The sequence below is a fragment of the Aedes albopictus genome, chromosome 3, assembly GCF_035046485.1.
Source record: "Aedes albopictus strain Foshan chromosome 3, AalbF5, whole genome shotgun sequence".
Classification (NCBI taxonomy): domain Eukaryota; kingdom Metazoa; phylum Arthropoda; class Insecta; order Diptera; family Culicidae; genus Aedes; species Aedes albopictus.
This window is the reverse complement of record NC_085138.1, coordinates 241,754,134-241,778,304: the sequence shown is the minus strand read 5'-3', so window position 1 is coordinate 241,778,304 and position 24,171 is coordinate 241,754,134. Positions and strand designations below refer to the sequence as shown.

The 24,171-nt window shown below is 43.9% G+C and overlaps 1 protein-coding gene across 4 annotated transcripts; it reads left to right on the top strand.

The window, feature by feature from the left end:
• Positions 1-24: 24 nt before the first annotated feature.
• LOC109412636 (SET domain-containing protein SmydA-8-like) lies at positions 25-24,034 on the top strand. Of its 4 annotated transcripts, none has more exons than XM_029868542.2 (5): positions 191-360; positions 8,190-8,238; positions 21,877-22,034; positions 22,107-22,247; positions 22,645-24,034. In XM_029868542.2, exons 2-5 carry the CDS (start codon positions 8,215-8,217, stop codon positions 23,915-23,917), a joined length of 1,596 nt encoding a protein of 531 aa, XP_029724402.1. In that variant the 5' UTR covers positions 191-360; positions 8,190-8,214; the 3' UTR covers positions 23,918-24,034. The 4 variants fall into 4 exon arrangements, with proteins under 4 accessions (XP_029724401.2, XP_029724402.1, XP_029724403.1 ...); XM_029868543.2 differs by having other exon boundaries at positions 197-333; XM_062859791.1 differs by lacking the exon at positions 191-360 and adding an exon at positions 369-586.
• Positions 24,035-24,171: the final 137 nt, after the last annotated feature.

Below are 24,171 nucleotides of genomic sequence, written 5' to 3'. Positions count from 1 at the left end.
GTCGCAACTTTTCCCAACCTAACTGACAACCGTAAGCGCATGAGGCAACGAAATAAATCGTTCGGAAAGACGCGGGCGGAAATGAAAAGTGGCCGACGGACGTGTAGTGTAGTAACCGCGCGAGATGGGCCGAAAAGCGCGACACACGGACACGATAGATTTCAGACTTTTGTTTTTCTCGCACCCGCAGAGCAGTTGAACACTGGCTTTCACTCCTCAGTTCAGTGCTCAGCACGGTCCCCGACGGGTGCGGTGTCGCGATCGCGAGTTTTCACCACCAAATACCCTAGAACGGAAAATATCGCCCAGGTGACAGGGCGTTGTGTTCGGAGAGTAGGTACCCCTTTCGACTGTTTCGAGGTATTTCGTCCAGTGAATCGCAGGAAGGTTTGCTTCTCATTTTCACGTGATCCACGCAGATGGAACGAGTATGACTGCTGCAAGTGCAAAGTTCAGCGCGGCTGGTTCACTTCACAGAAATAATGTGTAGCAAATGTTCGACACAATCAACATGTCGCACTCGTGGTGTCGAGTTTTGTTATTTCAGCGCATCGTCTGTCGAAGAGTAAAATTAGCCCTAACAGCGGTGGGTTGCCTGCTTGTGTTGTAAAACTGTGAGAAGAGAAGTTAATTGACTGTTTGACAAGACGTCGGGTAAAATCGGAACTAGAGAAATGAACGTTTAGAAGAATTGAACTCGAACGCAGTACGCGGCTCATGTTCAACTGTTTAGCGATTGCATGCGCGTGCAACTAAATTTTGTGTATCCTTCGCGATGTAAAAATTTCACTTAACAAAGTTAATTTTACGCCTGCAGTGATATCATCGAAAATTTAAACATTGTGATTATCTAGAACAGTGTGCCGGTGTTGAACATTTAAACAGTTGAAGTGAAACAGTAAATTAATTGTGGAGAACTAAGGACGCAGTGTGTTTCGGATTTCAGCATTGTACAGAATATTGCGCATTTTTAGCGCCTAGACCGTGACTGCGCGTAAGATTTCCCCAATTATGCTGGAGCACATTATCATTGTAATTCTTTGCTTCCCTTTTCAGCACGTTGCCAATATGCAAATACTAAAATGACAACTCTGGTCAAGTCATGTCTTAGTTAACTGCGAAAATACATCTTTTGTATTCTGAGCTGAAAACCTAACTTGGTTTAAGTGAAAGGTTTAGAACTTTCATCTTCTTTTCAGTCCTGAGTCCTGACACCGGCCCAAATACCAAAATGTCGAAAAATTCCACGGGGCACCCTCTAGAATCGTGCCTTTGGATGAGAAGAACAATCTGTGAAAGATTCAGCTCAATCGGTTTAAAACTGAGAAGGCGCAAATGAGTTGAAGGTTTGTATGGGATTTATAGTCCAAATATATGGGAAATTGGATGACCTCCAGTCTCTCACTCAGTACGCCGGTTCAGCGAGTTTGATTTAGCTCAGAATTGAAAGAATGGTAGTTGATACCCTAAGGAACAACTTTGTAGAAGACCATATCATGATAAAACTTAATATAGTTGCGGTTTCAGCTAATGAAACAGGATGAGGACACCTTCCCCTGTTTACTCTCGGTTGTTACATGCAGCACGTGTTTGCTGTTCGAAACTTGCGCTCAACATCATAGGCGGCTATGTTGTCCTTCATTTCAATTGCTCACGCACGTGGGCGGGTATCGAAACAATGAAGAATTACATAGCTGCCTATGATGTAGTGCGCAAGCTTCGACAGACAAACACGTGCTGCATGTAGCAACCGAGAGTAAACGGGGGAAGATGTCCTCATCCTGGTTTCAACTCATTTGCGCCAGCTCAGTTTTAAACCGATTAAGCTGAATCTTTCACAGATTGTTCTTCTTATCCAAAGGCACGATTCTAGAGGGTGCCCCGTAAATTTTTCCAACTTTTCTTTCTCGCCATACAAATGTGGGCCGGTCTACTGACCACCCATGCTGGTGCAGAGGGCCGAATTGAAATCTCTTCCTCCTGGGCGATAGCCCGCCATCGCCTTGACCTGTGACCAGGTCATATTTCAGTCATCTTCATTTATTTCCTTGTTGATGCTGAGCTGCCATGAGCCTCTGGGTCTGCCTCTGCTGCGATGTCCTGCTGGGCTCCAATCTGACGCTTGCTTGCAGATTTCAAACCCGCTCCTGCGTAGGGTGTGGCCGACCCAGCTCTATTTCCGCTCACGAATTTCTATCGCTGTCGGCTTTTGATGACATCGACGAAGGACCTTCACATTGGAGATCCAATTGGGAGGCCACCGCAAGCAGTTTTTGATGAATACCTGAATAACCTGTAGCGCTCAGCAGAACAGATTTCTCGTTTTAGTTGAAAATTTTAGATTTTGGTACGTCGACTAATCTGATTGTTCTTCCTCAGTCACAAATTCAGCCCTCGCCTCCTTGACCTGTTCACCTAAGTCAATCCTGGTGCAGCCATTTCGCTACTATAGATATTGGAAGCTTTCAACATTCTCCACTGCTTGCCCAGCTGAAAGAGTAGACCGTGTTTACATCCAACGATTTGGAGTTGTTGATGTTGATGGTAAGACTTGCCGCCGAGGAGTGATCGGCTAGATCATCGAGCTTACTCTGCATGGTGCATATCAGAGCTCCGTTGAGCTAGGAGAGCAATGTCATTAGCCAGTTCGAAGTCATTTAGGTTTTTCACAAATTGGATCCCGATCAATCGGACCTACCAGGATCTGGTCGATTACGATGAAGAACAGTAGCGGTGATAGAATTCAACCTTTCCTCACTCCAGCGTCGACCCGGATGGGATCGGACAAGACACCGTAGTGCAGTACTCTGCTTGAAAATGACTCTTACTGTGCTTCAATGGGGCTGACGATTTTCTCAGGGACACCCTTGCGCTTGAGGGTTTCCCACATATTTTCGTGAGTGAGATGGTCGGAAGCCTTTTCGTAATCAATGAATGGTAGAGACTTTTAAAGTTCGATGATTTGCTCCAAGATGATACGAAGTGTGACAATATGGTCCACACAGGATCATCCGGCACGGAATCCTGCTAGCTACCGCCGGAGAGTTGCATCAATCTTCTCCTGGACCCGGTTAAGGATTACTTTGCAGAGAACTTTATTCTTTATTTGGAGCAGAGAAAAGCCCGTTTGAGTAGAACTACATATAGTCCTTTCTCAAATGGGCGCAAAACCTCCTCATCTTTTTGTACCAATAGAATAATACATGGATTCCCAATGATACAATTGTTGTTTAAGTCTAACATTACAGAAAGCTTATAATTACTTAACTATCCTAATTAACGAATCTATAAGCCGATTTTAAGGCGAAGGGGAGGCAAGTATCTGGTTGTATTTTTTTCCGGAGAGTACCCCGAGAGAGATGAAAATCGAACTTTGAAACTTTGCAACTTTGCAACTTTACAACTTTGAGTAATATCGAAGACGGCTAATAACAAGACAGACAGCTCCCACCCTGTTTCAGGCGACATGGTCGAAACGCCCTCAACGATTCACAGGAACATTAAACCATGATTGTGTGCGTGTACATGCAAATACGTACACGGAAATGGTAACATCGCATGCACACTCATTCATGATGTTGTTCCCTGAAGTCGTTCGTGGCGCTAGTGTGCTTGTAGCTTCCAAAGTATATGGAGCAAGAGGGAAGATGTATGTCTTGTTATTAGCCGTCTTCGGTAATATGAAGCCCCGCCAGTTATCGTATACAGTCAGGTCACCTTTTTGGTACCTTTATTAGGACGCCTTGCATCCAGTCGACCTCTAATGTCGCAGTTTCCCATATTTTGCAGAATAATTTATGCAGCAGCTACGGGGCCAGCTTTGAGCACCTTGGCTGACATGCGATCGACCCCCGGGGTCCTGTTCGATTTCATGCTACGGATGGCTATTTCTACCTCCTGCTAATTCTATCTCCTGGAGCTTCGGTGTTGACATGGATAATGCTCTTGTACCGACTTTTTGAACCCTCTAAGCAGAATACCCTCTTCGAATGAGTGTTATCAGTTTCGTACCTTTTAATTCCGCCCTAATTGCTTATCCTTTGACAGATACGCGGATTTCGACTACCACTTGTAATCTTCCTCGGTGTCAGTTTATCCACTCTGAGTGGATAACTGACACTGAGGAAGATTACAAGTGGTAGTCGAAATCCGCGTATCTGTCAAAGGATAAGCAATTAGGGCGGAATTAAAAGGTACGAAACTGATTACACTCATTCGAGAATGGGTAATGCGTCGAACCCTTGGATGATCATGCTGAAAAAGGTTTCCAAAGTACTCGAAACAGCGTTTCAACTTGTCAGCCAGGTCGCTTAATAACTGTCCAAATGTGTCTTTCACGGGCATCGTAGTATAACGGCTTTCTCGCCTTCGTCTTCCAGGGAGTTTGCACACGCTTTTTTGTCCCATCTACATGAGCGTTTAACTTCCTTTTCAAAAGGCGAATAGCGCGACGGGCTTTAGGTCCTCGTGCTTTCGATCGCTCTATTGCGGCTTTGGAGTTCCTTCGCTCCTTAAATGTATCTTCTCATCTGTGATGCACTGCTTTCTCTGGCTTCGTAGCTCATCCAAATTATTCTCGCCGGTGGCGATGAAAGTGGCGCTCCATTGACCTTCTACGCTTCCACCTTCCGCAATATCCACTACACGTTTCTCCAGTTCCTTGATCGGACGCAAAGTCGGCGTTACGCTTGTTCCGCAGACATGGAAGTCTTCGTCTCCAGTTCCGGCTGATGTAGATGTGTTTGATTTGATTTTCCATTCCATGACGCCATCACGGGAAACTCATGCTACTTTGTGGACTACTGGTCAATGTACTTGATGCCACAAAACTCTGCTCTCCGTTCATGCTCATTTCTCCGAGACCATGACGTCCCATGGCGTGCCCATGAGGATCTTGTTATCACCTTTCGGAAACTTATCCAGGACAGCATTCAATTGGCTGTAAAAGTTCTCTTTGTCTTGCATTTCGACAGCATCGGTCGGCACGTAACATTGGATCCTGGTATGATTTCGAACCCGTGTTCTGAATCTGGCTGCAGTTATCTTATTGTTAATAGGTTCCCACTTCAAGAGCGCAGCGTGGGTGTGAGCGCTGAGCTGAAATCCAAGTCCACAGTGACGAGGAGCATGTTCAACACGTAGGCCGAAGCATTGCAGAATTTGACATGATGCTAGTTTGTGATCTCCAAACTTCGGCCAACGGACTTCGCTCAGTCCTAGGATCTCAAGCTTCATACGGCATGCCTCATGCGCTAGTTGCGCCAGTTCACTCTGCTGGGCTAGGGTTGAGTTGATACATTCCAAGATCCAATTCTTGTCCGTTGTTTTGCATTAAAAAACATTACCGTTAAATCAGTTCGTAATATTTAATTTCCGGTTTCTGTAACAGTTTTGGGAGATTTTATTTAACTTCCAAAAATCGGAAAACAATCTTCCGCGATTTCTTCGGAGTATTTTTTTATATCATATTTGTTTAGGAATTTCATTCAAAAATATCAAACAAAATTCAATAAAGAGTCCTTTGAAAATAGTTTTGTTTTAGTCTGAAGAACTTTTGGCGGGTACTCATGTACTTTATTTAAAAAAAAATACCGTAGAAATTTTCATGATACCTTACTGCATGGTTTACATAAAGTAATTCCGTCAAGGTTTTTTCATCGAAAAATTTTCCCAAAGGAATATTTACAAAGTTTTACTGTAATATTACCTACGGTTTCTTGTCTGATTCCGTTTTCGAGAAAAAAAATCCTAGCAGAACTAGCCGAAAGGATTTCCAAATGACCAAGGCAATCTTTGATTATTCCACTTCAAACAGCAGATAACCATGGCTTAAGCAACCATTTACATTGTTTAGTGAAACCTCTTAACCCTGAAAAGCCCTACTACTACTTTTTTCAAACGGCTACAACTCAAAGGCCATACAATAAAAAAATTGAAACCAATTTTAAATTTATTTAGTTGGTCTTCCAATATCTGGATGTGGCCCCATGACCCCTCTCTTTTCTGGGTATTGAGAAATGCCTTGCCATGAGGGTCTTTTTCGGCAATTTCATTGAATCTCACACATATTATTTGGCCATAAAATGATCGCTCTGTGCTATGCAAATGCCGCCGCGACGGAACTGGTTCTGAATGTTCCGGATTTCAGTTCTACGTGGCCATTTTAACGCGTAGCGGCCTCAGTCATCACAAACGAACTAAAAATCTCGTCGTTCAGCTAATTTATAAGTAATTTGTTTACAGTACACTTGTATACATGTCTAGTTAGTAAAACTGGACAGTAAACCCCGGAATGGTTCCTGTGGCCGAAGTTATTCCGGTGGGTATAATCTCCTGGGTAAAACCTACTACATACTGTATACTGGGGTTTTCATCCATAATCCATTTTTACGGCTTCAAGTATTGAGTTCAGAGGTATGGTGTCTTAGAAAAGTTTGTTCTATATACTTAACTCTTTATTGGGGCTGTCCATAAACCACGTGGTCATGAGCGGGGGGGTTCGGCCTAAGCATTTTGTATGGACGAATAAAAAATTTTGTATGGACAAATGACCACGCGGGGGGGGCGGGGGGGTTGAGAAGTCCCAAAAAAATGACCACGTGGTTTATGGACAGCCCCTATTATGAAATTTTCTCCTTTGTGATTATCCCACCTAAAAGTGCGATAGGAATTCACTTTTTTTTATAAATGAAGATAGAGTATTGGTCTCTCCTGCAAAGAAAAATGTATTGTTTGAAAGTTTGCCGAGTAAACTATTACCTTATTTGTTCAACTTTAAGTGTTACGTGTCATCTTTTGTGGACGACCCCTTGTAATAGATTTTCTGATATAGCTCTTTCCAGGGATTTTTGGAAATTTTCTAATATTCTACTTTTTTTTTTCTTTGTGATGAAATACACCTCCTGTTTTTTTACTGATATAACGCTCCAAGTGAAAAAGAGCCTGCATCTCAACTTGGAAGAAATTCCAAAAAGATTTTTTGAAGGAGTCCTTGGTAAAATTTGGATATTTGGATTTTTTGAGAAATTATTGCTGGAAAACCTTCTCTTTAACGTGTTGATTCAGACGAATGAGTAAAAAAAGAAAGAGGCTGTCCACGCTGTTGATTACAGCTGCGATTCCTCTAAAAAAATCCTGCTATGATTCCTTTGAGGATTTATACGAAGATTATTTCAGAAATTTTCTTACATATCATGTGAGTCTATCTATACATATAAAAATGAATTTCTGTCTGTTTGTCTATCTGACCCTTAAAGAATTGGAAACTACTGGACCGATTAGCGTGAAAATTTGTATGTGAGGATTTCTGGGGCCAGGGAATGTTCATAACATAACCCATACAAATGAATTTACCAGGAAAGTCACTACGGAGCAGTGTGTTAAAAAACACTGTACGACGTTTAGCAGGACAGCTAGTACATGGAATAATTGTACATTATCCATGGGATCAAAAATCTTCGCTTCCGTAAGGATCTGCGTCCTAATCGGCAAACACGTTTGCCTCGGCCGAATTTCCACGCATTACCTTTCATGTCCACCCACGAGTTGGTAACAAAGAAAACAGATTTTCGTGGATTATAACAGCGCTGGCCAAGGCCAATCAGTCTGCGACCACCCACCAGTTACCGACAAATAGATGGGATCTGCAAATCAAAGCAATAGGTTTGGTTTTCGTCGTCTATTGGATGATCAATTACCAAAGCTTTTATTCCTCGTCTATCGAATGAATGTCCCATGTGATATGGAGTTTTCTAAGTAAATGTGACAGTTATGCATAGAACGCCGGCTAATGATCGAGCTCAAAGTGCATGCGATCTATTTCAAACGGCACCCACTGTTTAGGCACAACCGAAACAGAAAAAAATCGAAAAATACCACGCGTCTCCATTCATAAATCACCTGGTCACTCAACGCCACACGGCGCACGATTTAACACACTTGCTAACGACGAAACCCTCCGGTGGTGTGGCATGTGGAGAAGAAGGACGTGAATGTTTATGTGAAATTGTTTACAATCAAATTATTATAGCATTTCCTCAGTTGGATGGGGATGAAGCGAGTAAAAAAACTACCATTAGGTACTAACGGTCATCACCTGTGGATCGGTGAAAAATGATTTGCAATTTCCGCTGGCTATGAATTTGGTGTGATAGATATGACTCCAATAAACGATGATTTTTATTTCACAGGTGTTGAGAAGACTAAAACCAAACCATGCCGGCCAATTTCAAGAAAAAGGTAAGCTAAACCTATGTTAGTAAAATTCACAAACCTAAAAGATTAGAATCGAAACGAGCCATGTTTTAGATCATCGAACACATTTCCCGCCAGGCAACGGAAACCATTTGCATACGACAATATTGCATCCGGCAAATCCTATTACCCGAAAAACTTCCAAGTGTCCTTTTATCAACGTCCAAATCCAATATATTCCAATTCAATCCAGATCCAAACACTTGTAGAGCTACACCACACAGCTGCAACTGCTGCTGAAATTCTTTATCCGTGTCAAGCACAGAATTCATGCACAGCAGCCGTTTTGATAGAAGGCAGGTCAACCCCCACAAGCGGGGAAAAATCTATCCTCCGGTGCTGATGCAAATCTAATCAAGTTGTTCTCAATATGCATGGTCCTATTCTTGAATTATTTATCAATCAATTCTAGCCTCCCCTGAGCTGTTCTAGGTACCTAGTAGATGTCGTTGAGAAGACGAATTCAATTTCAAGTATCATTCAAAGGTTTAGTTATGGCACCGGCGCATGCAGTTTCCTGCAACCCATTTGGGAAAGCAATAGTCCCTAACACTAACGGTTGTGGCGGAATGGTTTTTATCTTGAATACCATTGAAGTTTCGTGTCTCATAAAAAAGACATACCGTAAAGCGGAGTAACTTTGTTGGTACTTGGCATTTGACGTTTTGGCATTCGACGTTTCATCACCCATCCCTTGGGGGTAAGATGACGGTGTCAATATCAACATAGAAGCACGGATCAAGAAGGCTATAGGGCTGGCTTTTGCAAGTTTATGGCTATATAATAACTAGACTAATCACAGCAGTATCTTAATCTGGCTACTGAAAACAATTCGTGTAAGAACTCCAGCAAAAGTTTCTATGAATTTTTATTTACAAAAAATCCTGGACTCAATGCTAGGAAAATATGATGATGAAAAAATATCCAGTTTTACCGTGTTGCGATACATGTTGTTGTTGTTATTAGTGACTTACGACACTTGAATAAATAAAAAAGATACATGTTGTGTTCATGGTAAGGTATGGAAGTGCTTCGAATGTCCAAGACTGTGGTGGGGTACTGCACCCCTTGAATAAGAAAGCAGCCCTTATTGTTGCCCACAACTCACTGTTCAACTAGTGATGTGTGTAATTAAAATAATTTTCTGGATTTCAAGCAATGGACGGTTTCCTGTACAAAACACAGTTCCGGTGAATTTGGCAGGCAATGGACGAAGCTGGTGCGAATAATGTTCTCCGCTAAAAATGTTTTATTCCTTTGACCGTGTCGTCAAGCTACACACACGATGACGATTTAGAACGACGACGACGGGTAATTATAATTGCACATACATAAGAAGCCGCCATCCGAAATTTGGCACACGTTCTCGGCAGTCAAGCGTTTCATCAAAGCAATGCGACAAATTATATTACCTTCGTCCCACGACCATGTGCGCTGCTGCAAGTTATGAACTGAGGCTATCCGGCATGGTCACCGACCGGCACATTCATTGGGTGGCCACCGCGCCATGGGGATAATTTCAACCATATGGTGGAGGTGAGCGGGTCGTGCAAAGGTCCCACAAATATGCTGCACACCCGGGCATCGCGTTCTATGTAGACAAAACAAAATCCTACGTGGGTTAGCTTAATGTTGCAAAGAATGCTGGGATATTAACAACGAAATTAACATATGCAAATGAATGACATCTGCGAGGGCAAACAAAATTTTGTTTTTCAACTTAATTGTGAAGCGACGCAATAACAGTAGTACGATTTTTGTGACGGTTATTTGTGGTTGAATACTATTTAGTGCAATTTATGTTCCTAGTATTCATCAATCTTTGCTCACATTGAGAAGTATCAAAATGAAAGATTACGAACTGATTTTACGGCAACGACTTTCAGCGCGAAATAACGGACAGGAATTGGAACTTGGAATGTATTAACCCTAGCCCGCAGATGATGTAGCTATTCTGATACGTGGAAAATATGACGACACGATATCTAGCCGGCTACAATCTGCGTTGAATGATACCATCAAATGGTGCCGAGAGGAGGGATTAAACGTAAACCCTTCAAAAACTGTAATTGTACCTTTTACTAGAAGGTTAAAAATAAATCTTACTGAACCTTCTTTAGATGGAGTTCAAATTCAGTTCTCAGAAGAAGTTAAACATCTTGGGATAACTTTGGACAAAAGACTGAATTGGAATTCTCATTTAAACAATGTTTTAACCAAGGTTACCAATGCCCTTTGGGTCTGCAGCAAAGCCTTAGGAAAAAACTGGGGTCTTAGACCTAACATGATTCACTGGATCTATGCTGCAATAGTCCGGCCTAAGATTACTTATGCTTCACTTGTTTGGTGGCCCAAAACAAATGAGGTAACCTGTCAAAAGAAGCTAAGTAAGCTACAAAGACTTGCTTGTATATCTATAACAGGAGCAATGAAAAGCACTCCATCAGTTGCTTTGGATGCCCTTCTCAATTTACTGTCATTGCATCAATTTGTTGAACTGCAAGCGGCAAAAAGTGCCCTGCAGTTTATCCGTTACAATAATGTACTAGATGGGGATCTTGTGGGACATTTGAGGATCATCAAAGACTTCAAATTAAACATGGACATAAAAACAGTAGAAGATTGGATGATAACGAAGACGTTGGTCTTCGATGATGTTCCCTTCAAAGTGGTGAAACCATGTCGCTATGTTTGGGATGCTGGTGGGCCAAGTTTACTTCCAGGTTCTATTGTATTTTATACTGATGGGTCCAAGATGGGAGAAAATACTGGAGCTGGTGTTTTTGGCCCCGGTATCAGTAAAGCTATACCAATGGGATGCAGTCCCACTGTATTTCAAGCGGAAGTTCAAGCCATTCTAGAGTGTGCCAACATTTATCTGAAAAGAAATTATAGGTTTGCCAAGATCTGTATTTTTTCGGACAGTCAGGCGGCTCTAAATGTGCTAAAAGCTTTCACGTGTCAATCAAAGCTAGTGTGGGAATGCATTATTTCTCTGAACTGCCCATAACTGCATAACAGTCACATTCGACAAAAGTAGGCATTGGAGAAAATTGAGTTTAAAGTTTGCAACATGCGCTAGAATGGAGCCGAAACGAAATTTCAGAAATTTGGCAATAATTTAAAATTCATCCTTTTGCTATGAAATTTTCTACAGCTCTTCAAGGACAGCATTCAAGGACGAATAGTTAAAAAAAATAATCAGACCAAAATATGATTAATGGTACGCTATGAGACCAGTGTGCATAAGCGTAACTAGGTCATGGCTCTAGGGGGGGCCAAGGCCATGTCGATGTAAATTTTTTATACTAAAATGATACTTTTCGCCTGAATTACGTGATTTTCTTCCAAAATGGATTATTCTGGAGGGGGCCAGGCCCCCCCTGGCCACCCCCTATTTACGCCAGTGCCAGTGTGTATTTCCAGTGTGACTGTTATGCGGTTACATTCATGAAAATTAGCTAATGAGACAAAACGACTTGGTATTTGTTTCACATTTTGCAAAGCAAACTTATAAAGTTCATTTGGGGGATGAAATTACTGATGATTAGGAGATGATCCCCGGTATTAACTCAATATTGGCAAAAAGTGCAAATGTTACAATTATGCAGTTATGGGCAGTGAAGCAGTTGGCCAGTAGGAACGAGGTAACTTTATACTAGGTGCCCGGTCATTGTGGAATTCTGGGAAATGAAAACGCCGACAATTTAGCTAGACAGGGTGCGGCATCAAGCTTTGTAGGCCCTGAACCTTTCTGTGGAGTTCCTGAGTGTGCTCTTCGGATGAAACTAAAAACTTGGGAAATGTCCACGGTAGAATCTAATTGGAATGCCACGGATACATCCAAGCAAGCAAAAAGGTTCATAAAACCCAGTGCAGAAAAAGCCAGGTCCATTCATTTCATTTATTTAGTTAACATCAAATTCATGATAATACTGAATCAACAATTTGCCGCCATAATACTCAATTTGCAGCTGCAGCTCTCCAACGTCGGTCACGCCCAACACTCGCCAGATCACGCTCCACCTGGTCCGCCCATCGTGCTTTCTGCGCTCCACGCCTTCTTGTACCAACCGGATGGTTAGCAAACACCAACTTTGCAGGGTTGTTGTCCGGCATTCTTGCAACATGCCCTGCCCATCGTATCCTTCCGGCTTTGGCCACTTTCTGGATGCTGGGTTCGCCGTAGAGTGCAGCGAACTCGTGGTTCATCCTTCTCCGCCACACACCGTTCTCCTGCACGCCGCCGAAGATCGTCCTTAGCACCCGTCGCTCGAAAACTCCGAGTGCTTGCAGGTCCTCCTCGAGCATCGTCCATGTCTCGTGTCCGTAGAGAACCACCGGTCTTATTAACGTCTTGTACATGGTACATTTGGTGCGGGGTGAATCTTTTTTGACCGCAGCTTCTTCTGGAGCCCATAGTAGGCACGACTTTCACTGATGATGCGCCTTCGTATTTCACGGCTCACGTTATTGTCAGCCGTTAGCAAGGAACCGAGGTAGACGAATTCTTCTACCACCTCGAAAGTATCCCCGTCTATCGTAACATTGCTGCCAAGGCTTGTCCTGTCTCGCTCAGTCCCACCTACCAGCATGTACTTTGTCTTAGCCGCATTCACCACCAGTCCGACTGTTAGGCCAGTAGTACACAGGGTCAAATATTTGACAAGGAAAGAACTCAAGAAACAACATCAGTTTGACACTAATGAAAATTTGATCGAGTCAAACAAGATGTTTGAGCATTGGTTTCTTTTCGGACAAATATTTGACCCTGTGTACTAGCAGCTTTACCACCGGCCATGAAAGGGTCAAAGAGCGACCGTCGTCGTCGTCGTCGGAGAAGAAGCAGTGAACGCGCTCCGTTTTGTTGTCGTCCATCACGGCAGCATAAAAGAGCAAAATAGTGAGCAGGAGAAGAAGTACCAACGACTAGTGTTGTTTAGAAAAGACAGTAGGCGCTAGTAGAAGATGGTGTTTATCTCCATAGCAATGGAAAGTGGAAGTAAATAGTTTGTACTTTGCGTTGACTAGTTTATTTTCCAATTGTATGTTTGTTTTCATTACTAAATAACGTGATGTGTAATTCTGTGTAATCTTGTGAAATTGTAGAGTTGTCATCGTCGAGTAGTCGTCCCGCACAGTAGATGTGTTTCATCCAAAACTGTTGCTCATTGTAAGAAGTGAATCGCGTTTAATTGAATGTTGTTAGTAACTTGTACACCACCTATTTAGATTGTCCTATTAGTTCATAAATATATGTTGGAGTGTTTGTAGCCGAATGGGAAAACTAGATTGTAATATGGATAGTAGAGTAAACATAGATCCGTGTTGATGAATCCGTTGTATCCAAACGAACTGTCAAAATCTGTATCCAAACGAGCATGATGTCACGATTTGGACAACATCAATGGAGCGCATGACGTCATATTCAATCGTCGCACTCTTGAAAATTACTACTTATACGCTTGAAACATTTTAGTCAACGGTGTCCGCGGATCTATGTTTACTCTACTATCTATAGATTGTAAGTAGTTCATATGTATTTGCTTAGTGATAGTTAATTAACGTAAATATATTTTTAGTTGAGTTTGTGACCAACATACTTCGAGATCGTTTTCCTTCGCATCCGGAGGGCGCGAACATGCTCAAAATCTACTATCATGTCGACCTACCCGTGTTGCGACGAAGGGGAGGAATTCGATGCCAGCGTTCTGTGCGAGAAGTGCCACGAATGGTACCACTTTGAATGCGTGGGCGTCGACGACAGTGTTGCCGAGGCAGTATGGTACTGTGGAACTCTGCCGTGAATCGCATATCAGTCCCATCTTTGCTGGATTTCCTATGCAAATGGGACTGATATGCGATTCACGGCAGAACTTGTCTCGGTGAAGACCGATCCATCCGGGCTTCGTTAGGTGCCCCAGGTAACACCGCCATCTCTCCGGTGGTATTCCGACATCCCAGTCGTACAAGGGGTAATAGGGCGGAGATCGGTAAGTCAGGCCAACCGTCAAAAGGACGAATGACTAGGGACCCAGCTCAGTACGATGATGAAGATGGCACTGAAGAAATTAATTGCCGAGTAGGGAATCAGGGACAGACAAAAGTAGTCGATAAGTGCATAACTGAGGATGAAGAAGAAGAAGAAGTTGATGATGACAATGAGTTGTTACGCGCTCTGTCAGAAGCGGTCGGTCGTTATTGTAACCGCGTCAGGCGTTCCGAATCTGTTCCGGTGGAAAACACTACTCGCAGTGGTGAAAAGGTGAAGAAAAGTGTCAGTGTATCGTCGGCGGAGTCGACGAGAACCCGAGCGTTGAGAGAGCTACATGAGCTTGAAGAGTGGAACCGACTGGAAGAACTCGAGGAGGAAAACCAACGGAAAATTCTGGAGCTCGAGCGGAGGCGGATCGCTCGTCAAGATAAAGTTTTGCAAAAACGGATGGAGCTGCGACAGATCATTGGTGCGGATGGCAGAGATGAGGATTTCGTGCTCGTCGATGATTTTCCGGACTTGGGAGACACTGCAGAAGTGGGAGTTCAAAGAGAACGGTCACGAGATCCATTTTCGGAGAGAATGGGAGCATCGGAACAACGGTGTAACAGTGTCAGGCTGCCAAAATCCCAAAGATCAGCCTTGAAACTGACCACGAGTAGGCGTCCAGCGGAAATTCCAGTGGTTCCCAGCGTCAATCTGCCACGACCGTCGTTCGAGAGCGGAATAAACTCACGGTCTTTGAGACACGATTCGTTTTCTGGTGGTGAGCGAAGCGCAGGAACGGATCAGCCCGCGCCAGGGCCAACACGTTTACAGATTGCATCGAGACAGGTGTTCCCAAGGAGTCTGCCGCGGTTCAGTGGAGCCGCTGAAGAGTGGCCGATATTCATAAGCGCCTATGAACAGGCAAACCAATCTTGTGGATTTACCAACGCTGAGAACCTGATCCGCCTGCAGGAGGCGTTGGATGGAAAAGCGCTCGATATAATCCGCAATCGTTTGCTTCTTCCAGAGAACGTGCCGTTGATCATCGAGAAACTGAAAAAGAGATTCGGGAACCCGGAGATCCTATCCACAAGGTTGGCGAAGCGAATCCAGCAATTGGACGGACCGAGCTCGGAGAGCTTGGAGTCGGTGATCGAATTCGGAAGCGCCGTCGAGGAGTTCACGCAGCATCTGAAAGCGGCGGGATTGGTCGATCATCTTAAGAACCCGATCCTAATGCAGACTTTGGTGCAGAAACTGCCTTCGTATTATGCCATGGAGTGGGTAGAATACAAACGGCGAGCCGATTCAGTGGATTTGGAGACGTTCGGCGCTTTTATGGAGTGTCTGGTGGAAAAGGCGCTGGAAGCAACTTATGAGAAGGCAGAAGAGAGTGAGGCTTCCAAGAAAAGGGAAAGGTTGAAGACAAAATCGTTCGTTCTTTCTACAGATGGAAGAAGCTGTCAGCCTAGACAGAAGAATGCGACAAGGAAAACCGAGCAAATCTTGCCGCTACAGACGCGGCGGCGTGAGCTGATTTGTTCAGTTTGCCAGAAAGCTGGACATTTTGGAAGGCATTGTCAGGAGTTACTGAAGCAGAATGTAGAAAAGCGGTGGGAGACAGTGAAGCGATTAAATCTCTGCCCACTTTGCTTGTACGATCACGGCAAGCGGTTGTGTCGTATAAGGATGCGGTGCAATGTGGAAGGTTGTCAAGAAAGCCACAACTCTCTCCTCCATAGAGGTCTGAAACGACTGGAACGAGTTCAAGCGCAGTGTAACAGTCATTGTCGTTCGGAACGAGCGGTGTTATTCAGAATAGTTCCGGTGAGGCTTATAACGGCAGAAGGAGTGTCAGCACGCTTGCACTGATCGACGAAGGATCATCAATTACCATGGTGGACAGTGAATTGGCGGCGAAGCTGGGTGCAGATGGACCGGTGGTACCGTTGCAGATGAACTGGACGAACGGCGTGCAACGTACAGAACACCAATCCAAGAAGGTGCTACTTGAGATATCCGCTCAAGACTCGCTGAATCGATACCAGCTCTTGGAAGCCCACACGGTGCACAGGTTAGACCTTCCTGCACAAACAATGGAACCTGCAAAGCTGATCCAGGAGTTTAAACATCTCGAGCACATCGATATTGCCCAGTACGACAAAGTCGTGCCGAAGGTGTTGTTGGGGATTGATAATCTACACCTGATCGCTCCTCTAGATTCACGAATTGGGAATTCCGGTGAGCCAGTTGCTGTTCTCTGCAAGCTTGGTTGGACGGTGTATGGCCCGCGTTCGAACGTCGTATGAAATGTACATTTATTGGCACATCATCGTTGTGTGTGCGAGGAATGCAGCCAGGCAGATGAAACTGGACGAAGTTATGAAGCTGCATTATCAGCTTAAAGAGACTGGGGTATCTCCAATCCGTCTGGACGAAGATTAGCGAGCTCGTGATATTTTGAAGAAGATTACTCGCAGAGTAGAAAGCTGCAATACGGCCGTAATGCGGATGCGCGGTCTAGACGTTCGGATGAATCGAGACCATAGGGTACGAGAAACAATGTAGGAGTCAACGGCTACTCTCATCGCGTCTCTGAAGGAGAGATTAATGAGACGAGAAATGAATGCGTGTCTGCTCGACCACGGAACACTGCGGAGCAGTGATATATTAGCGGAGGGGTGTCTGTCAACCCGGTGAAATGGACTGTCGATCTACGACCGGTGGACAAGATAGCAGTTCTGGAGTTGGTCTAGAAGGAGTAAACCCCGTACTGCACCCGAGGATTTCAGCCACAGGGTTTACGGGTGGGGGGATGTTACCACCGGCCATGAAAGGGTCAACGAGCGACCGTCGTCGTCGTCGTCGTCGGAGAAGAAGCAGTGAACGCGCTCCGTTTTGTTGTCATCCATCACGGCAGCATAAAAGAGCAAAATAGTGAGCAGGAGAAGAAGTACCAACGACTAGTGTTGTTTAGAAAAGACATTAGGCTCTAGTAGAAGATGGTGTTTATCTCCATAGCAATGGAAAGTGGAAGTAAATAGTTTGTACTTTGCGTTGACTAGTTTATTTTCCAATTGTATGTTTGTTTTAATAACTAAATAACGTGATGTGTAATTCTGTGTAATCTTGTGAAATTGTAGAGTTGTCATCGTCGAGTAGTCGTCCCGCACAGTAGGTGTGTTTCATCCACTACTGTTGCTCATTGTAAGAAGTGAATCGCGTTTAATTGAATGTTGTTAGTAACTTGTACATCACCTATTTAGATTGTCCTATTAGTTCATAAATATATGTTGGAGTGTTTGTAGCCGAATGGGAAAACTAGATTGTAAGTAGTTCATATGTATTTGCTTAGTGATAGTTAATTAACGTAAATATATTTTTAGTTGAGTTTGTGACCAACATACTTCGAGATCGTTTTCCTTCGCATCCGGAGGGCGCGAACACCGACCTTTGCTGCTTCACGTTTCAGGCGGGTGTACTGTTCTGCCACCGTTCCAAATGTTCTAGCAATAATACCCGAGCAGGAATGAATAACTGCCACATAACTGGAGCATACCAAAGTCAGGTATCATACCAAGACAAGGTATTGGTCGGTTATCCAGGTATTGAAAATAACTTATTTTGGTATTTTGTAGGTATTGATGAAATACCTCAACGAGTTATTGGTTTGGTGTTGAGGACTGCTTGAGGTATTATTAAATTATGGAAAAATCGCCATTTGTATGAAAAAATCGCCGATTATTATTTAGATATTGCCATACCTGATGTCATTATTCACGCGTTATGCACAGAATACATACCAGTTATTATTTTAGGTATTTTACCTCTTATGCAGGGCTACTTAATACCTCATTCAGGTTGTAGGTATTCGGTTTTCCATACCTGAGAAAGTTATTCTTCAGCTATTTTCTCCTGCTCGGGTATCCATGTCATCCGCAAAACAGACAAATTGGCTGGATTTCGTGAAGATCGTACCCCGGCTGTTGAGCCCGGCTCGTTGCATAACACCTTCCAGGGCGATGTTGAATAGTAGGCAGGAAAGTCCATCACCTTGTCGTAGTCCCCGTCGGGATTCAAATGAACTGGATAGTTCACCCGAAATCCTTACGCTGTTCTGCACACCGTCCATCGTTGCTCTTATCATTCTAGTCAGCTTCCCGGGAGAGCTGTTCTCGTTCATAATTTTCCATAGCTCTGTGGTCGATACTGTCGTATGCCGCTTTGAAGTCGATGAACAAGTGATGCGTTGGGACCTGGTATTCACGGCATTTCTGGAGGATTTGCCGTACGGTGAAGATCTGGTCCGTTGTCGACCGGCCGTCGATGAAACCGGCTTGGTAACTTCCCACGAACTCATTTACTTTAGGTGAAAGACGACGGAAGATGATCAGGGATAGCACTTTGTAGGCGGCATTCAAAATGGTGATCGCTCGAAAGTTCTCACACATTAACTTGTCGCCTTTCTTGTGGATGGGACAGATTATCATTTCCTTCCGCTCCTCCGGTAGCTGTTCGGTTTCCCAGATCTTGACTACTAACTGATGCAGACAGGTGGCCAACTTTTCCGGGCCCATCTTGATGAGTTCTGCTGCGATACCGTCCTTACCAGCCGCTTTGTTGTTTTTGAGCTGGTGGATGGCATCCTCAACTTCCCTCAGCGTGGGAGTTGGTTCGTTCCCGTTCTCTGCTACACCAACATAGTCATTTCCTCCGCTGCCTTGGTCCTCCGTGCCTACATTCTCTTCGCCATTCAGGTGCTCGTCGAAGTGCTGCTTCCACCTTTCGATCACCTCACGTCCGTCCGTCAGGAGGCTCCCGTCCTTATCCCTGCAGATTTCGGCTTGCGGCACGTAGCCTTTGCAGGATGCGTTGAGCTTCTGGTAGAACTTGCGTGTTTCCTGTGAACGGCACAGCAGTTCCATTTCCTCGCACTCCGCTTCTTCCAGGCGGCGCTTTTTCTCCCGGAAGAGACGGGTCTGCTGCTTCCGCCTCTGTCTGTATCGCTCCACATTCTGTCGGGTTTCATGCTGCAGCATTACCGCCCGCGCTGCATCCTTCTCCTCCAGAACCACTCTGCACTCCTCGTCGAACCAATCGTTTCGTCGACTCCGTTCTACGTACCCGATAGTGCTCTCGGCTGCGTTGTTGATGACTGCTTTGACTGTACTCCAGCAGTCCTCTAGAGGGGCCACATCGAGCACACCCTCGTCCGGCAACGCTGCCTCGAGATTCTGCGCGTATGCGGTGGCGACATCCGGTTGCTTCAGTCGCTCTAGATCGTACCGGGGCGGCCGCCGGTGTTGTACATTGTTAATAACGGAGAGTTTTGGGCGCAGTTTAACCATCACCAGGTAGTGATCAGAGTCGATATTAGCGCCACGATAGGTCCTGACGTCGATAATATCGGAGAAGTGCCGTCCATCAATCAGAACGTGGTCGATTTGCGATTCCGTTTGTTGTGGTGATCTCCAGGTGTAACGATACGGGAGGCTGTGCTGGAAGAAGGTGCTACGAATGGCCATGTTCTTGGAGGCGGCGAAATCGATGAGATGTAGGCCATTTTCGTTCGTCAGCTGGTGGGCGCTGAACTTTCCAATCGTCGGTCTGAATTCCTCCTCCTGGCCTACCTGAGCGTTTAGATCCCCTATGATGATCTTGACGTCGTGGTTTGGGCAGCGGTCGTACTCGCGTTCGAGCTGCGCTTAAAATGCGTCTTTGTCATCATCAGTGCTTCCGGAGTGAGGGCTGTGCACGTTTATTATGCTAATGTTGAAGAATCGGCCCTTGATCCTCAACCTGCACATTTTTTCGTCGATCGGCCACCAACCGATCACGCGCCTCTGCATGTCGCCCATCACTATAAAAGCTGTTCCCAGCTCACGTGTGTTGCCGCAACTCTGGTAGATGGTATGATTACCTCTAAACGTTCGCACCATAGATCCTGTCCAACACACCTCCTGCAGCGCTACGATTCCGAACCCGCGGTCCTTCAGTATATCGGCGAGTATGCGGGTGCTCCCGATGAAGTTGAGAGATCTGCAGTTCCACGTACCGAGCTTCCAATCGCAAGTCCCTTTTCGTCGCTGTGGTCGTCGCCATTGGTATCGGTTCGCATTCTTCTCTTGTTGATTTTCCGGTGCTAGTCTTTTTTACGGCTGGCTCGCAGGGCCTGACACCAACCCACTAACCCAGGGAGCTGGGCTTACCTTCCCGGAAGCTACGGGTTCTGCATTGGCATTTCCTCCAACTACAGTGCTAAATAGCTAGGCTCGAACGCCAGTCTTCGCCGGGGGTGGTATTTTTAATGGGCGCCCAGGAGATAATATTTTACCTGAGCTTCCACCCCCAGGTTTCTATGTTATCTTGCCTAATTTGATGCTGTTTGAGCAAAAGTTTGAGTGACTGTGTTGTTGTATTAATTATTTCTTGCAACTTCAACAACACAGTTATCAAACTTTTGCTCAAACAGCATCAAATTAGTCAAGAATTCATATAACCCCATACTGTTTGCACCATTTCTTTGCAGAAATGCAGATTTGATCATCTCACCATACAAAAATCCAGCTCACTACTTTCAATCTAGTACTTCACTGATTGCATCCTATTCGGTTCATTGATTTCCGGGATATGACAGTTCAAAAATTAGTTGTCTTAAAAATAGTGTTTTACGAGAACGGGTCTAGCATCGCGAAAGATTAACCAATTGAGCTCAAATTTATACCAATGATGCACATATATTAGGTTTACCAAAAGTCAAAATTTTAGAATTTTTGATGCACTTTATGAAATGTTACAGCATGTTGAACGTTTTTGTGAGAGAAAAAAAGTTGCCTATCCCAAACATTTTGGCCACCCCCTGTATGTGGTGAAGATAAAGAGAAAGTAAATATAAAGACACAAAAAAAGATTTGAAGGGACGGGCCAGGTAGTGAATCCAGTACATTCTGCATACGAATCAGAAACGGTAGCCACTAGACCACCAAGCCTGCCATTGAAAAAAAAAACAAACAAATAACGATATCTATTTAAACACTTTAAAACAACATTTTAGTAAACGCCAGAACTGAAATTTGAAAATTAATTATCTGCATTCAGCATGGTCCGGAATGCTGTACAATATATAATACGTATAATAAACATTCAATTGAGCAACGAATTGAGCCTCCACACGCGAGCGTGCAAAAGCATATGCAAATAATTTTTCGAAAGTAACCCACAAAACAATTTATTCTCGTCACACAGACGCACAGCGAAGCGAACAATCTCGAATAACGTTTGGGTGATAATTATCGCTCATCTACGCGTGAAATTCCCAAGTTGGAATACAATATATGATATTGTTTCAGTTATGAGAGAAAAAAAGACAGTCAGAATAATTTTAATTTCCATTCGGCACTGGAACCATAAGGGACTACCGAGAACAGGGCGATATACAATTTGATACATCGGGATAATCGGTGATATCAAAAAGATATTGTTTTATAATACATACACTGAACCTCTCGGGTATAACTAAAGTTTCTATATATTTAAATGAAAAAGTCAGCAGTCTCTTGTGTACGGAATATATTTTCATCGAGTTTAACGCAAGGATTAAATATTGATAGTCATTTAAATAATCTATTCATCATTTTCAGAAACATCGGAAACATAAAAACCAAAACAGACAGCATGTTTCCAGTGATGGTGAAGATGAAACAGGAGAATCAACCAACAAAGAAGGTCCACCGGCTCCAGCCACTGAGGAAAATAATAATAAACCATACATCGTGCGATACTCTGATGTTTGGGGTCGGTATGTAGTAGACCCAATTACCCACAAAAATAGGGTCTCCGTTATTTGTAAACTCATTTTCTATCGATGCAGGTATTTGGTGGCGGCGCGGAACCTCAAAGCAGGAGAAAAAATCATACAGGTTGAGCCACTGGCGATGGGCCCCTGGGCGGCTAGTGATCCAGTTTGCCTCGGCTGTTACAAACGATTCGAAAAAGGTTCGAAAGTTATAAAGTAAGTTACCTGGACAATCCAAATCCAATCGAAATCCAAATCCAATCCAATCCAATCCAAATCCAAATCCAAATCCAATCCAATCCAAATCCATTCCAATCTAATCCAAATCCAATCAAAATCCAATCCAAATGCAAGCCAAATCCAATCCAAATCCAACCCAAATCCAATTCAAATTCATTCTGAATCCAATCCAAATCCAGTCCAAATTCAAAGTAAATCCAATCAAATCAAAACAAAATTTGTATGTTTAATATAAGATATATGCAATGATTTTGCTATAAAGTCAAATGAAAAATGTCCTAAGATTTAATTTCACTTGATGAGCTTCATTATTTACTTTCCGATATCAAAATTATAATAAATTCTAAAAGAGATCTATTTTTCACTGTTCCAGATGTGTCGGTTGTGGATGGCGCATTTGCTCGCCGACTTGTAGTGGCCTCACCGCCGGTGGTGCTCACAAAACACTGGAATGCAATCCCCTCAAAACGCATAAAGTGGCGCAACTTTTCGAAACAAGCTCGGCCGAACAGATAAAGCTGATGTATGAAGCAATTTTCGCTCTCCGCTGTCTGCTTTTGAAAACGACCAACCCGGAAAGATATGCAACTTTGCTAGAGATGGAACCGCTCAATGAACTGCGGCAGAAAATTTCTTCGCTTTGGAAACGCAATCAAGAAATGATTGTCAGGCGGATTCGCGACGAGTGGAAGTTCGACGAGTTCTCCGAAGGCGAGATTCATTCGGTGTGCGGTATCATTGAGGTCAACTCGTTTCAGATTGGGCAGGACGATGTCCATGCAAGGGCGCTGTACCCGGAAGCCTTCTATATCATGCACGATTGCACCCCGAACACCACCCACACTGACGATCCTAAAACTCACGTTCTATCGATAAGGCTGACCAATGACCTGAAGGCAGGCGATCCAATTACACTTTCCTATTCGTATACCCTACAAGGCACACTCAAGCGAAGGCAGCATTTATTCGAAAGCAAATTTTTCTGGTGCCAATGTAAACGCTGCTCCGATCCAACCGAGTTTTCCACAAATTGCAGCTCTCTTAAATGCACCAAATGCCCCAAAGGCTTCATCCTTACAACCAACCCTTTGGACCAAGACGCGGATTGGAAATGCAAATCCTGCGCACACACCATACCGGCTAAAATCATTGTGCAACTTTTGGACAGACTTTTCAAAGAACTAGACGCCATCGATGGTAACAGCATCGATTTGTACGAGCAATTCAATGCCAAATATCAGAACGTTCTACATCACAACCATTACCTGCTTCTATCGACCAAGCACTCTCTGTGCCAGTTGTACGGTAAAATATCTGGTTATCTGATATCCGAAATGAGCTTGCAGCAGATTAAACAGAAAGAAAAAATCTGCCGCGACTTATTATCCGTGGTGGATGTATACGAACCAGGACTAAGCCGCCTGAGAGGAGTCATAATGTATGAGTTGCACGCACCGATCATGGTCCAGATAAAATACCAGTCGGAAGCGGGCCAAATGAACGCCAACCAACTGAAGCGGATGCTAACGGAAGTGATACATTTACTCAAGCATAGTTCCCAAATTCTTTCCTTTGAGCCACCCGGTTCGCAGGAGTACGAAATGGCACTAGCCGCACGTGATGCCTTGCAAAATATGCAAGCTTAGTTCCAGACTAAGTTAATGATAGTATGACATTTTTATTTAAAAAATTACATGTTCGAAAATAATGTGATAACTTTTGGAATAAAACTCATCAAGAAATAAAATATTTTCACAACTTGAGTGTATGTGTATATAATTTCACATTCACATTACAAACAATGCGCTATTAAGGACAGATTTGTTAGAATCCCAAAATGGCCGCCTCAATGGCTGACTTTGGCACCTACTCACGATTTCGAGCGCACAAATCTCTTCGT